The 16,156-nt window shown below is 47.3% G+C and overlaps 1 protein-coding gene across 1 annotated transcript; it reads right to left on the reverse strand.

Annotated features, from left to right (window-relative positions):
* Nucleotides 1-6,733: 6,733 nt before the first annotated feature.
* Nucleotides 6,734-14,886, reverse strand: metrn (meteorin, glial cell differentiation regulator). Its single transcript, XM_084322378.1, has 4 exons — nt 14,570-14,886; nt 13,083-13,519; nt 9,948-10,007; nt 6,734-8,884 (listed from the first exon to the last, which is right to left on the reverse strand). The coding sequence occupies exons 1-4, from the start codon at nt 14,668-14,670 to the stop codon at nt 8,565-8,567; spliced, it is 918 nt and encodes a 305-aa protein (XP_084178504.1). The 5' UTR covers nt 14,671-14,886; the 3' UTR covers nt 6,734-8,564.
* Nucleotides 14,887-16,156: the final 1,270 nt, after the last annotated feature.

Consider the following 16,156-nt stretch of genomic DNA (forward strand, 5'->3'; position numbering starts at 1 on the left):
TTCTTACTTGCTTGCTTGGGTAAATAAATGTTAAATAAATGTTAAAAAAAAAGTTAAAAAAATAATTGAAAACCGATACCGATAATTTCCCATATCACATTTTAATGCCAATATCGGCCGATAATATCGGTAGGCCGATAATATCGGACATCCCTAGTCGCTTTGGATAAAAGCGTTCAGCTAAATGACTAAATGTAATGTAAAATGTAGGAGGGCAGGTGTGTGGGCTTGGTTGCGCCTGATTCAGTGCAGCTGTGCCTCGTTGTAGAGAAGCACACCTCGCAGGGTTAGCTGCTCCTCGGTCTCCTTTGTGTTTGTCGACTCTCTTTACGGTCAGGCTTTCAAGAATCCATTTGAGCATTCAGCCAAGTCTCTGTACTTGTGTTGTTGTCGTCGCTGTCTCTGCTATTGTTGTTTTAGGCTACTGGCTTCATTTATATAGCTTTCATTTAGCTCTTTGTTTTTGAGAAGCTGCTTTGAACCGAGCGTTTGATTGTGGTGTTTCTTTTCACGTCAGTTTCCTTTTGTGTTAGTTCCGTCATTAGGCCTATTACATCCCATAAACCCCTTTAGTGGAGGTCTGTTGTTTTTGTTTGACATATTTATGTTCGTAAATAAACTCCTATTTTAGGAGATCTCGTGGCTTAAATCAGTTTTCTTTCTATAAAACCTCTATATTGAGTGTTCTGTTCTTTGGACTTGATCTATTTTCTTATCAACTCTTCAATGGTTATCAAGGGTGAACTGAACACAGACCTGAACACCACACCAGGGGTAACTGAACACCTGAACACCACACCAAGGGGTGGGTGAACACCTGAACACCACACCAGGGGTAACTGAACACCTGAACACCACACCAAGGGGTGGGTGAACACCTGAACACCACACCAGGGGTAACTGAACACCTGAACACCACACCAAGGGGTAACTGAACACCTGAACACCACACCAAGGGGTAACTGAACACCTGAACACCACACCAGGGGTAACTGAACACCTGAACACCACACCAAGGGGTGGGTGAACACCTGAACACCACACCAGGGGTAACTGAACACCTGAACACCACACCAAGGGGTGGGTGAACACCTGAACACCACACCAGGGGTAACTGAACACCTAAACACCACACCAAGGGGTAACTGAACACCTGAACACCACACCAGGGGTAACTGAACACCTGAACACCACACCAGGGGTAACTGGACACCTGAACACCACACAATAATAATAATAATAATAATGACTTGGATTTATATAGCGCTCTTCACTGACCCAGAGCGCTTCACAGAGTCCATTATTCATTCATACACAGTCATCCCGGTGGTGGTAAGCTACAATTGCAGCCAGAGCTGCCCTGAGGCAGACTCACGGAAGCGTGGCGAATAATCAACGCCTACGGCCCCTCCGACCACCACCAACATTCATTCACATGCATACACATTCATACGAGGCAAGTAGGTTAACTAAACACCTGAACACCACACCAAGGGGTAACTAAACACCTGAACACCACACCAAGGGGTAACTGAACACCTGAACACCACACCAAGGGGTAACTGAACACCTGAACACCACACCAAGGGGTAACTGAACACCTGAACACCACACCAAGGGGTAACTGAACACCTGAACACCACACCAGGGGTAACTGAACACCTGAACACCACACCAAGGGGTAACTGAACACCTGAACACCACACCAGGGTTAACTGAACACCCTGAACACCACACCAGGCAGTGCACACGTGTAGGTAGCGGTGTGGTTGTGATTCAGGGCTCCAGCTCGTAGCTCTGTGTTTACAACACGGGCGGAGAACAGACAGGAGCTGCTGCCGGGAACAAGGAGCCAGGCTCTGGGTGGAGCCGCTGTCGTCCCGGAGATCAAGGGAGTGTCCTGGAGCCCCGTGCCCCCGTCTGCCCCCCCCCCCCCCCCCGTCTGCTGGGCGCTCCCCGGACTCCCTCCCTGGGGCCCGCGGAGGTCCACGCCCCAGCCACCCTCTCCCTCCCTCTGGATCCACCTCTTCCTCACTGCTTCCTGTTTTGCAGCCTCTAACACAGTACATCACCTCAGCCATTAGAGAGAGAGAGGGGGGGAGATAGAGGGAGGTGAGAGAGAGAGAGAGAGACACAGAGAGAGAGAGAGAGAGAGAGAGAGAGAGAGATAGAGAGAGAGAGAGAGAGAGAGAGAGAGAGAGAGAGAGAGAGAAGAGGGAGAGAGAGGTGAGAGGGGGGAAAGAGAGAGTGAGAGTGAGAGAGAGAGGTGAGAGAGGGAGAGAGAGAGAGAGAGAGAGAGAGAGAGAGAGAGAGAGAGATAGAGAGAGTGAGAGAGAGAGTGAGAGAGAGAGTGAGAGAGAGAGGTGAGAGAGAGAGGGAGAGAGAGGTGAGAGAGGGAGAGAGAGAGTGAGAGAGAGTGAGAGAGAGAAAGAGTGGTGTGAGAGAGGGAGAGTGAGGTGAGAGGAGGGGAGAGAGAGAGAGTGAGAGTGAGAGAGGGAGAGAGAGAGTGAGAGAGAGAGAGAGAGAGAGAGAGGAGAGACAGAGAGTGAGGTGAGGGAGGGGAGAGAGAGGTGAGAGAGGGAAAGAGAGAGTGAGAGAGATAGGTGAGAGAGGGAGAGAGAGAGAGAGAGTGAGAGAGGAGAGAGAGTGAGAGAGAGAGAGAGAGAGTGAGAGTGAGAGAGAGGTGAGAGAGAGAGAGAGAGAGAGAGAGAGAGAGCAGAGAGAGAGAGGAGAGAGAGAGAGAGAGAGAGAGAGAGAGAGAGAGAGAGAGAGAGAGAGAGAGAGAGAGAGAGAGAGATACCAGAGTCTGATACCAGGTTAAAACAGTCTGATACCAGGTTAAAACAGTCTGACACCAGGCTAAAACAGTCTGACACCAGGCTAAAACAGTCTGACACCAGGCTAAAACAGTCTGATACCAGGCTAAAACAGTCTGACACCAGGCTTAAAACAGTCTGACACCAGGCTAAAACAGTCTGACACCAGGCTAAAACAGTCTGATACCAGGCTAAAACAGTCTGACATCAGGCTAAAACAGTCTGACACCAGGCTAAAACAGTCTGACACCAGGTTAAAACAGTCTGACACCAGGCTAAAACAGTCTGACACCAGGCTAAAACAGTCTGACACCAGGTTAAAACAGTCTGACACCAGGCTAAAACAGTCTGACACCAGGCTAAAACAGTCTGACACCTGCTAGTATCAACACATTATTACTCAGTATCCACGATCATTGTTCAGCTTTGCATGGACTATCATTATTAACAACAATGAAGTTATGTTGCATTACAGAAGAGAACGTGTTGAAACCAGCAGCGGTGCAGCAAGTGGCCCCAGCGGTGGTTCCTGTCACTGTTCAGCGAGACTAACGACTAACTGTGGTTTCAAGCATGGGTTGGAAATAAGTGACAACAATGGTATGGTGCGGTTGTGGGGGGTGGGGTGGAGGGGGCTTTGTCAAAATGTCAAATGATATACGAGTGCGGTGGTGGGCATACTCTGAGTGCTCTTTGTTTTGTCTTATCAGTCCTGCAACAGTAACCCAAGATACAATATTCCTTTATTGATCCCTTGGGGGGAAATCCAGGCGTCATGGCAGCACGGGGGAGGGGGGAGGGGGAGGTACAGGTATGGGCAGGGTAATAGTAGTAGAAAAAAGACATAAATATAGGCGATGAAATTAGATCTGAATATACAAAATAAAAAAAGATGAGAAAAATAAACGGTGTAAACAAAGGTGCGGATGAGGGAACCTCAGATAGACGGGAGGTCAAGGAGCGTAGGAGGAGAGAGAGGGGGGAGGGGAGGAGGAGAGAGAGGGGGGAGGGGAGGAGGAGAGAGAGGGGGGAGGGGAGGAGGAGAGAGAGGGGGAGGGGAGGAGGAGCGCAGGCCCCAGTGACCTGGGGCCCCAGCCAAGACACTTTCTTAAAGGGTTACTGGGGCAGTAAATAATGGAGGAGGCTGGGGCTTCACTCACATGGACTACTGATCCAGAGGGTTCCCTCACATGGACTACATACATTTACATTTCACATTTACATTTAGTCATTTAGCTGAAACGCTTTTATCCAAAACGACTTACGAGTTCTGTACGACAAGTCATCAGGAAGGGCACAACTCTATCAGCTGAGTAACAATGTTCATGTGTTGAGTGTTACAGTGTAGGTTAGTTTATTAGGACAAGTGCATGACAGTGAGGTTAGTTAGGGTTAGATATATATTTTTCATTTCAGATAATGGTTGAAGAAGTGCGTCTTTAGTCGACGGCGAAAGATTGGACAGGTTTCGGCTGTCCTAACTGGGGTGGGGCAAGGACGGAGAATAGGTGGCTTCTCCTTGATGACCCTCCCGGAGCTCGGATAGGGGTGGGTCTGAGACGACCAGAAGATGCAGAGCGTAGGGGTCTTTCTTGAGGGTGTGTAGGTAGAGACCATTGACCGGAGGTAGGCGGGAGCGGTTCCCTTTGCCGCACGGTATGCCAGGTCGAGGGCCTTGAAGCGGACTACTGATCGATCCAGAGGCAGACTCAGTGTTTCCAGGGGCCACAGCAATGCCAGACATGGGAAGCATGTTGTTGGGGGCCTTTGTGATTTTTCTCCATATAACTTACACACCATGTTAAATTCCTCAGCTGCTCTGTTTCATACAGATTTACAGTATGCCGTAAATCTGAGATTTTACCCGACGTGACGTACTCTGGGGTGCGGATACTCGACGCGCAGTACTGCGATGGCTTCCGTTTACTGTGTATTTTTTTTCTTTTTTTTTCTGACATACTCAGACCGTGAGACCAAACAGGTGGTCAGTTTTCATAGCAGTGATATGAGTAACGCTGTAATGAATGCCAGGCAATTTTTCATCAGTTGTGAGTTTGGGGAGGGAGGCGAATCTATTATCCATGTGTCCAGTCATATCACTGCGATGTAGTCAAAGCAGAGTATGCGACTAGTCTAGTTCGTACCATAGTCTACAATAACACCACACAACTCCGGATGAGAAGAGCTTCGTCCCTCAAGGTTGTGTTATGGCTGAGTAAACATTAGATTCGATTAGATTAAAATGTATTGTCATCAAAACAGCACAGTACAACAAAAAGAAGTTTGGCATCCAACCAGAGTGCAAATGTAACCGTAAAGTGCAATAGTGATATACAATGTACAGGTGATTAAATTGGGTATAAAATATATAAATTAGTACTACTGAGTAATAGTGCTAATCAGATGTAGGTACAGAGTTGTACTATTAACATGTACAGTGATACAGGTATAAAGACACTATGGTAGTAAGTCATACTGGCCAGCAGTGTAACTAGTAAGAGTAGGTAAGGGATATGATATGTACAGATATATATATATATAGTATCTACAGATATGTAATAAGGATTGTGCAGGTATGTACAGACAGATGTGGATAGATATATATGGTAAGAATAAATATATATATATGGTATATACAGCATTATTGTACACGCTATCATACAGAGTTCTATGGGTTATATGCAGGTGTATAAATTAGTATGCAGGTATGGATTCAGACAGATATGGATATATATATATCTATCTATATAAATGTGTGGAAAAAGGGTGGAATTGAGATTTGGTTTTAAACAGGCTTCGAGCTGCTAAGCCTGTTGGCATCAGCAGGGCCGGGCACAGACATTTTGGGGGGCAGGGGCCCCACCGACTCCCACTACCCCCCCTCCCCCACGTTGCCACACCGTCGCCATCCAGAATCACTCTCTGTTCTAAATGGATACGGTGACTTTTTTATCTGGACACTACTATACATTTCCCTATTTATATTTGGTAGAATTTCGATAAAAATATATATTAAATAAACAACATACAATTAACACAAGCCAAAAAAAGGGCACTTTTCGTCTCTTGAGGGCAGAAGGGCAGGGGCTCGAGCCCCCTCTGTGTGTGCACACGCCTGGGCATCGGGAGAGAGCGAGCGACTGTGTGGCACCGACTCGGCCTGTCGCTGCCCTAATGGGAATTTACTGCTTCCTGAATCCTGAAAATGGGAGGCAGATAGGACAACAGAATTCCGACCGTTGTTTTCAACTGCCCCCCCCCCCCCCCCCCGGCCCTCGGGGGCCCCGGACACTCCTCTAAATCTCTCTCTATCTGCTAGGCCTCTGGCGCTGCCAGGCATGTCATGTCGTTTGTCTTGGGCCTTCGGGGACCTGAATCATGGGTACTTGAAGTGACTTATGAGACAGAAGGTAGAAACCCGAGGTCACACACACACACACACACACACACACACTGGTGGAGTTGTGAAGTAAGTGTTCATGTTGTTATCATGTTAGGTGAGAGTGTTATTACTGAGTGTTATTATGAATGTGTCATCAAGATGTATTGTTTTATTGTGTATACTGTTTACTTTTATTCATAGTTTATATTCAGATTCAGATTTGCATTGCCTATATTTATTGTAACGCATTATGACCGATACAGACCCTCGTCTGCACCTTTGTGGATACTGTTTAATTTTCTCATATTTTATATTCAGATTACATTTTATTATTTGTCTATTACCCTGCCCATACCTTTACCTCCCCTCCCCCTTCCTGCTATGATGCCCGAATTTCCCCCAAGGGGATCAATAAAGGAACATCTTATCTTATCTCATTTGATGATATAGAAAACAGTATGTTTTTTCAGACAGCTTTTCAGGAGGAAAGAAATATATGAATCCATGAACATCAAAATTCTTTTCATATTTTTAATGACAAAGACAAACATTCCACAATAATAGGGACATTTTTTTTGCCTCCATAGGTTTTTGTTGTTTCTAGAACTTCTTATTTACATATTTCACATTCACATTGGTATTAACAGATTCACATAGAAAAACAAAACAGACAAAAATGGCGGCACAGCACTGTTCACATACCGCTCCAGCACACAATTTGGTATGAACCCCCCTCCCCTTGTCGACATAGTGCACATCAGATATGAAATCATTTTACGGACTAGAATTTATTTTAGAAATAAAAAAAGGTATTTTGTGTTCCTCTCGAGCGAGCCTCGTCCAGCGTAAACCCTCGTTCTTCCCCAAAAGCTGGTTTAAGGATCGTTACGGTGAACGATAAAGCTTGGCCTCATTTCCACGAATGGATTCTCTCTCTATCCTCACACCAGCTCTGCGATGGACGTAGTATTTAGTACCACTGGACTTCTATTAAGAAATGGCTGTTGTCACCAGTTTTCTGAGCCTTATCAATGACTTCCATGTGAATTCCCGCGGAGCGTCTATAGTTTCTACGTCGTGACACGGGAAGAGCTTCATTTGTTACCGCGTGTCCTGGGACAGATTTGGTAGTTACCGCATGTGTCTCTGGACAGATTTGGTAGTATTTCGCGGCAACGTCAGCAGGAAGCATTGAAAGACTTAACAGACGACTGACTTGACTGCTTTGGCAGTTGCCAACTTTGCGGCTTTTTATACAAAACAAATATTTTCTTTAAGTCAAAGGTCACAAAAAAGAATATTTATACAGGGTTGTGGAAAAGAAAACAGCATTGCCCCTGTGTGTACTTCTGGAAACACAATCTCAGAGTTGGCTTAGATTATGAAAGTGCTCTTAGCACTGGTTTGCTGAGCTTTGAAAACCTGCCCAGCTGGCCGCTGCTACATCGCCGCCTCTCTACATATATTAAGTTCTTAATCGCTCCTCTATGCTACATATAGTTGCTTCTCATTTGGTTTTCAGTGCTCGCGCAGCATCACTTTCCAGATAAATTCCCTTTCCCCTTTTTCAGTGCAAATACATTTTCTTCTGAATTTCCTTTTTAATCAGGACCTTCCATAATAATAATAATCTCCTAAAGAATAGTAGCAACACTGAGAATGGTCGCCCCTCCCCCCGTAGAAGGTAGCTACCGAAACATGACATTGAACTCAACGTCCTCTCTTGCTATGTGACCATTGACAATGGAAAGACGAACCCTTTTTTCTAAACAAAAAACACAAAAAATGGACGGCCATTGAGTGTTGAAACATAATAACACCTGCCTCGAGGAACGCTTGGTAGATTGACTAGGTGACACTAACTTTTCATACACTTTTTCCTGAGTTTCAAAGAAGACATCACACCCAGTAGCCCTGAATTAATGGCTTGAATTAGTTTGCCTCACATGGAAAGCTTTTCAGAAAATTTGTTCTGAATCGGCAAAATGGCACTTGTTTGAGGAGAACGCCAAAATGCTTGAATCTCCCTTATCTCTTTTTTTAAACCATGTCCTCTTATGTCACAACTCCGTCGGCCTTTAGGACTGGATGACTGCATATTGCACTGGGAATGGGGTCACAAGCGTCCAGGCGGACTCCTCCGTCCTCTGGGACCATCGTGGCTAAAAGTCTGTCCCACATTTGCACACCATGGCTTCTTCCTGAGAGCCCTTCTCCGGGAGATTTGGTCGTCCCAGAGTAAGGGGTGGAGGAGGGAGGGCGGGGGGCGGCGTGAAGCCGGAGTTCAGCTCGCCCTACGCGAGGGCAGCCTCCGTTCGGGTGTAAGCGGAAAGCCGCGTGAAGGCGGAGGAGGAGGCCCCTGGGGCTCAGTCCACGGCCAGCTCGCAAGGTATCTGCTGGGCCTCCTTGGCCATGGCGTAGGCCCGCTGGAAGTCCTTGTAGCGGGGAGCGCAGCCCAGCCAGGCCTCGCCGAAGTGGACGCGGCCGGTGAACAGGAAGCTGCCCGGCCCGGGCCTCACGCCGCACTGCAGCAGAGTCCTGATCTCGCCCTGGCTGGTCAGCCGGCTGGTGCCGCTGGTGAACAGCGCCACGTACTTCTGCCGGAACACGCGGGTGGCGCTGACCTTGATGACCGCCGCGCGGAGGTCCTCGTCCTCCTCCACCGCTTTGATGTTGCCGCGGACCACTGAGGGGGGCAAACGAGAGGAGAAGTTAGTCGTTAGTGACGATGGTCGCGTAGGCAGGGCTGCTGCACGATTCTTGCTAAAATGTGAATCACGTGTGTCTGATTGTACACTGAGCTCTGTGGCCACAGAAATAATGTTCTATATTTTTATATATATATACAAATTGACTCGTCTGAATTTCTACAGTTTCACTGTTTGGCTCATTTAGAGAATATTCCACAACAATTACAACACTGTTGGAATGGAATCTTAGAAGAACCTATTCTACCCGTTCAAATGACTGGCTGGCTCTTAGGCTCCAGTTTGCTCTGAAGTTAAATGAAAATGAAATGAGTTTCTAAGCATTTCCAAGTGTTATGGGTTCAATTGCTGATGTAAATAGCTTCACACCCCCTTCTACAGGCGACCATATGATGCCGATGTAAACAGCTTCACACCTAGTTCTACAGGCGACCATCATGTGATGCTGATGTGAGTGGCCTCACACCTAGTTCTAGGGGCGACCATATGATTCTGAAGCGCCAGCTTGCGTTGCCATGGAGAGCTGACTGCTGAGGCCCATTACAGCTTCATCAGAGTCATGCGGATTAGTCCACTGCTCTGTCTCTGGGGTGGGGGTTAGGATTAGTCCATTACAGTGCTTTCAGGAGGGGGAGTGGGGGATAAGGAGGAGTAGGGGGGGATAAAGTACTGCTATTTCACCTTTAACCTCTGCATATATTAAGAAGTTTTTCAGGGGGGGGGGGGGTTGGATTAAACTTGTGTCCCCTGATCTTCAGAGCTGGTCTTACTACGACTCTAAGCCGATTCGACACAAACGATTTGTACAACCTAATTCCTTGACACTAAATTATTAGTTTCTTTGGCTGCGTTGCAACAAGAAACTCACTGCCGTTCTGTGGTCGCCCGACCTTATAATAACAACATCAATCCCGGCTGGAGTGTGAGAAACTCTTGCGTGATGACAACACTTCACACCTAGCCGGTCGGAGGGGGGTCAGGCTTTTTTTTTTTATTGTTATATGAGCGCGGAGGCTGAGAGGGGCTGTAAAAAGAACTCACCAAAGTCGCTGGTACAGACGGCCATAAGAATCTCTGTGTTGTTGCAGGGTCTGCAGGCTCCTGAGGAGAGAGAGAGGGAGAGAGAGAGAGAGAGAGAGGGGAGAAGAGAGAGAAGGAGGGAGGGGGAGAAGAGAGAAAGAGAGGAGAAAGAGAGGAGAAAGGGAGTCAGTTGGTGACCTTTCCTAATTACAGAAACAGCGAGCATAAGTTTAATCCTCTCCAACTGGTGTGAGACCACCTCCCGTGACATAATACACCCAATGTCTCCACGCGCATCCAGTGTCCCCCTGGCATCAAAGGCCCGTCTCAGCCTATCCTGTTGCAAAAACAGTGGGAAAACGAGCTTAAGATCCAATTCTCGGAGGACGTGAGATATACGTGAAGAATAATATCCCCCGAACCTGAAGCGCCGTGCGCAGAAAGACCCACACAGGACAGGACCGACCCGACCCGCGTCCCGGCAGACAGCTGCCGTTTTTTTAGTTTTTTTTTTTACGGTCGGCAGAGGAAGGCAAGCGGCGGCTTTAAAAGGTGTGACACCCCTGCATCCCGGACGATTTACAAGGCCCCCCTAATGAAACGTCCTCCTCTTTAAAGCCCTGCGAGGGTGTTCACAGTCACACCTCATCAAAGCCCTGCTAGACAGGGGCCAAGGGGTGGGGGGGGGGGGTGGAGGACTTCAAAAGATATTAAAGGGACAGACCTCTACTTCCACTTTTCAAAAGATCCTTCCTTTTTTCTACAGGAGGAGAGAGAGAGAGAGAGGGGGGGGGGGGGTTCATTCGCAGCTGTTTATCGGTTTAAAAAAAGAAAGAAAACACAGTAGAGAAGTTCCCCGGGAACTCGTGAAAAGGGGAGATATATCCGCAGATGGCCTGCACAAGAAAAGGAGACGCAAACCAAACCGCCAAAAAAAAAAGCCCCCCGGCTGACTGACTGCGTCGCCTAGAGAACCCACTGGGGAAGAGGAGAAGAAAACCAACCCTGTGGCATTTTTTAAAGTTCAACTCAAGTCTCATAGTGTTTCTTGAGCGGGGAGGCCCCCTCTCTGACCACCGTCCACATTCTCCTGCTTGATAAATGAGATTCCTTCCTCTCTGGCTCGTAGCAAACCCCCCCCCCCCCCCCCTCACACACACACAAGCCCAATCAGTGTGTGTGTGTGTGTGTGTGTGAGAGTGGGGGAGTAGAGTCTCCTCTCTACAGAGGGGGGGGGCAGCCCAACAAAAGAAGAGGGCATCTCAGCTGGGGCATAGGCCTCCCCGTCTCCTAGGCGACCGCAGTAATCCCAGAATACTCATGCGGGCCCCCATTGAAAGGGCCCTGGACCCTGGAGGAGGCCCCACATACTGAGCTTTTGTCGTCGTCGTCCCCCCCCTCTCTCCCACTCCCTCAAAATCTAAACCAGTGCACTCTTCCTTCAGGGAAGACTTCCCCCCCCCTCCCCCATCTCTCTCTTTAGTCTTAGTCTGCACACGGGCAGTGGGACGTCCACCCCCCCCCCCCCCCCCCTGACCAGAAGCCTGTTTGGAATTATGAATCATCTTCAGAAGAAGGGGACTTTGTGAAACGCGACCTAATGTGATTCACTGTTCCGTGGAGGGAAACGATTGAAATGAAAATTGAATCGGGTTTTTTGGGACACGGGAACTGGGAAGGTCTTCAGACAGAGCCCCGTCGTAAAGGAATCTCCCTGTGCGCCGTTTCGTCTAATCGAAACTGAAATGAACGTGCAACTTTAGTATCTTGTTCTAATTACAACGTCCTGAGCTCAAAGCCAACACCCACGGACGGCCAGACGCTTGTGCCGAATGGAAAGATATTATCTGCACACTGGATTAAAGCTCCTCCTTGTGTTAAAAAAAGCTTTAAATCAAACATTTATATACTTTTTCCACTTGAAGTGTACTTTGTACTCTTAACCAGCTCGGCCGTGCAACAGGTTGAACGTGCGCTACACACTCCTACACATTTCTACACACTCCTACACCTTTCTACACCTTTCTGCACACTCCTACACCTTTCTACACACTCCTACACCCTTCTACACACTCCTACACCCTTCTACATACTCCTACACCTTTCTACACACTCCTACACCTTTTACACACTCCTACGCCTTTCTACACACTTCTACACCGTCTACACACTCCTACACCTTCTACACCTTCTACACACTTCTACACCTTCTACACACTCCTACACTTCCACACCTTTCTACACACTCCTACACCTTTCTACACACTCCTACACCTTTCTACACACTCCTACGCCTTTCTACACACTCCTACACCTTTCTACACACTTCTACACCTTTCTACACACTCCTACACCTTCTACACCTTCTACACACTCCTACACCTTCTACACACTCCTACGCCTTTCTACACACTTCTACACCTTCTACACACTCCTACACCCTTCTACACCTTCTACACACTCCTACGCCTTTCTACACACTTCTACACCTTCTACACACTCCTACACCTTTCTACACCTTTCTACACACTCCTACACCTTCTACACACTCCTACACCTTCTACACACTCCTACACCCTTCTACACACTCCTACACCTTCTACACACTCCTACACCTTTCTACACCTTCTACACCTTCTACACACTCCTACACCTTCTACACACTCCTACACCTTTCTACACCTTCTACACACTTCTACACCTTCTACACACTCCTACACCTTTCTACACCTTCTACACCTTCTACACACTCCTACACCTTTCTACACCTTCTACACACTCCTACACCTTTCTACACCTTTCTACACACTCCTACACCTTTCTATACACTCCTACACCTTCTACACACTCCTACACCTTTCTATACACTCCTACACACTCCTACACCCTCCTACACACCCCTACGCCTTTCTACACACTCCTACGCCTTTCTACACACTCCTACGCCTTTCTACACACTCCTACGCCTTTCTACACACTCCTACGCCTTTCTACACCTTCTACACCTTCTACACACTCCTACACCTTCTACACACTCCTACGCCTTTCTACACACTCCTACACCTTTCTGCACACTTATACACACTCCTACACACTATTACACCATCTCCACACACTCCTCCTACACTTGTCGTAAAAACGTTTCCTCAATCTCACCTTCACTGCTAATGGGATTCGAGTCGAGTGACAGCCGCGCCGTCCAATCCCCTCTCAGCTCGTAGCGGAAGGAGGCGATGCGCCGGCTGATGTCCTGGTGAGGCGTGGCCTGGAGGTAGAGGGCCACGCGCTCGCCGGGCAGGCGGCTGAAGCAGCGCACCCGGGGCGGGGGCGACGGCTCCAGGCGGTCGCCCACCAGGAGCTCCAGGACCCCGTCCCTCTCCAGGTAGAGCTGGGCCCCGTGGAACTCCTCCGAGGGCTTGATGCAGGCCGTGATGAGCCCCGAGCTGCCGCCGCCCCCCGGGCCCACCGCCGCGGAGGACAGGCGGGGCGAGAGGGTGAGACGCAGGGCCCCGTTGGGGTAGAGCCACTCCAGGGTCCCCTCGGAGCAGTGGAGCGAGATCTGCTCAACGCTGCCTTGCTCCTGGGAGAGACCGCTGCAGAGACGAGAGAGAGAGAGGGGGGGACGAGGTTAAACGACGTGTTTAAAGTTTTATTATTTCAGACCTTTGACCTCCTCCTGAGTTCTTAATTCTATGGTTTTTCTTCTCCACAGATGTTGGCTTGGAGATCTTGAGGGCCCCCCGACATACCAGCACACAGTGGAAGTGGTGAAACGTCTCGTGTGGGAGGCCTTGAAGGAAATTGCACTGCGTGTGGTTTTTTGGGGGCTGCGTTTTTCTAGATGTGGGCGCTGAGGAGGAACTGCTCTTCCACATCAAAGCTTTTTTTTTGTGGCTTTAAACGCGTAGGAACCAGAGATGATTATGACTCTTTCAAATGCAATGCCGCTGGATAAATATAAATGAATCGAGGCTGCGGTTGAACTGAAACGTGCAGGGCAGCTGTGAGGGCGCCGCCTAGCGGCCGAGCGAGCTGTGTGTGTAGAGTGAGCGCCTCTCGCTTCTATTTTCATTTAGTTTATATTTTCATGTTATTTTATTCGACCTTTTTTATTTCATTCAACCGTAATTGTCTGTCCGTTAATAATGTCGCACCAAAAACGTCCAAATCAAATTCATTGTAGGCTATAATTGTGTAAACTATACTTGGGAATAAAGAACTTTCTGATTCTGATTAAAATCATACTTTATTAAAAGGCGTCGGGTCATCTTCTAAAAAACAATACGGCCCGAGTATTGTGCGCGCTGCACAAACACCTATATATTTACAGTGCAACTATCGTATTTGTTTTGTCTCAGTGAGATATTTCTATTAATTAAACATTTTCTGCAAGTTTACACGACCCTGCCAGAGACCCCTGCAGCCCCGAGGCGCGTCGCAGCAGGGCAGTGGAAACACTCTCTAATTGCCTCTAGAAACACGTCCCAACTTGTTTCAATGCAAATGTATCTCTAAGTCCATTACCATGCGAATTTGCACATTAATTAAAATGCATGAGACAGACACACAGATTTACCCCCCCCCCCCCCCCTCCCCCACACACACATTATGCATGCATACGTTATTTAATAAAGAATACTTGCCTCCCTCTCCAGCTGCACTGGTCCTCGGAGTAGCTCGACAGAACCACGTCAAAAATAGCAAAGAGTATAATAATCCACACGTAGGTCCCAGCAGCAGGCATCTTCCTCAGCGGGGGATGGAACAAAACGTTTGCAGGGGAAAAAACAAAGTTATTCCACAGACGCGTTCTCCTAAAAAAGAAAAACCTGTGCTAGTTAATAAAGTCTATGAAAGTAATTGTATTATTTCTATTATATCCTCGACAAACTCCATAGTTAGGTATCCTCGAGTCCTATACGCTGATCAGATAAGAGAGTATCGATCGACCCGCACTAGTCTCTGGTATGTCTCTCCCTACGGACCTCCACACTGATGTGTGAGTGACGCGAGGAGGCTGGCGAAGTTATGCCCCCTCTGTGAAACTCCACCGACCAATCAGCGTCCGAGGGCAGAAACTTTAAACCACTCACAGGGCGGCGGGGGCGGGGCGTGTGTGTGTGGCTAGAAGAATGGTCCATCAGAATGCAGCAGAGAGAGAAACCCTCTGGAGGGACTTTACTTTAGACAGACGATGATGTCAGACAGGCCGCGTGCAGAGATTGATTGATTGAAAACTTTATTAACAGATTGCAGAATGGGTACAATACAGTACGGCTCAATACACACAATTGTTAAGGGGATGCAGACCAGAGAAAGACGTTCGTCTGGTTTACATCAGGGTCCCCCATTTTCAATTCAGAGAACAATATACAATCGAATTCACACTGCAGAGAAAATTGGCCTAAAAATCTGATATTTTTCTTTCACTCATGTGACTCAGATTAGATTTTTCTCATGACATTGGGTCTCATTCACCAAGGATTTATACGACAAAAAGGGCTTTCTCTTAGGGCCATTTGAGAAATTTTCGGGCAGATTTTGGGATTCACCAACCGTCCCAATAAAACATATTAATTAATATTATATTATAATATATTGTCTATATTCATGTCTTGCCCGAAAAGGTCTCAAATGGCCCCAAGAGAAACCCCTTTTTGTCGTAAGTCCGTTGGAGAATGAGACCCATTGTGAACATTTACATTTTGTAATTTAGCGGACGCTTTTATCCAAAGCGCTTCAGGTATCGATTGAAGAAGTGTGTTTTTAGTCGACAGTGAAAGATTGGTCAGGTTTCTCCTGTCCTGTCCTAACTGTGGTGGGAAGTTCGTTCCACCATTGAACAGCACAAATCACATGGAATCTGAATCTGATCTTTTCAATTCTGATTTGGGCCACTTTCATATATTATACATTTAGTCATTTAGCTGATGCTTTTATCCAAAGCGACTTACAAGTTCTGTACAACAAGTCAGCAGGAAGGGTACAACTCTGGCAGCTAAGGGTAGGTATTGGTAAGATTGTTCATCAAACAGTGTGATATATTAAATAGATATATGATATAGGCATGGTAAATTCCTTAGTAGCAGAGTGCATAATAGTAATGTATGAAGGTTATTTTATTTATATATTTTTTCCTTCTTCATTTCAGATATTGATTGAAGAAGAGGGTTTTTAGTCATCCTAAATCAGATACACACAGTAAATCTTGCAGTGTCAAAATAACACTA

The sequence above is a fragment of the Notolepis coatsorum genome (assembly GCF_963971535.1).
Source record: "Notolepis coatsorum genome assembly, chromosome: 10".
NCBI lineage: Eukaryota > Metazoa > Chordata > Actinopteri > Aulopiformes > Paralepididae > Notolepis > Notolepis coatsorum.

Excerpts from the sequence above, each read along its gene's own strand:
- metrn (XM_084322378.1), bottom strand. The coding sequence starts at position 14,670 with ATGCCTGCTGCTGGGACCTACGTGTGGATTATTATACTCTTTGCTATT. Across the intron at positions 13,520-14,569 it reads CAGTGCAGCTGGAGAGGGAG|CGGTCTCTCCCAGGAGCAAG; the intron begins GCAAGTATTCTT and ends TCGTCTCTGCAG. Across the intron at positions 8,885-9,947 it reads CGTCTGTACCAGCGACTTTG|TGGTCCGCGGCAACATCAAA; the intron begins GTGAGTTCTTTT and ends TGCCCCCCTCAG.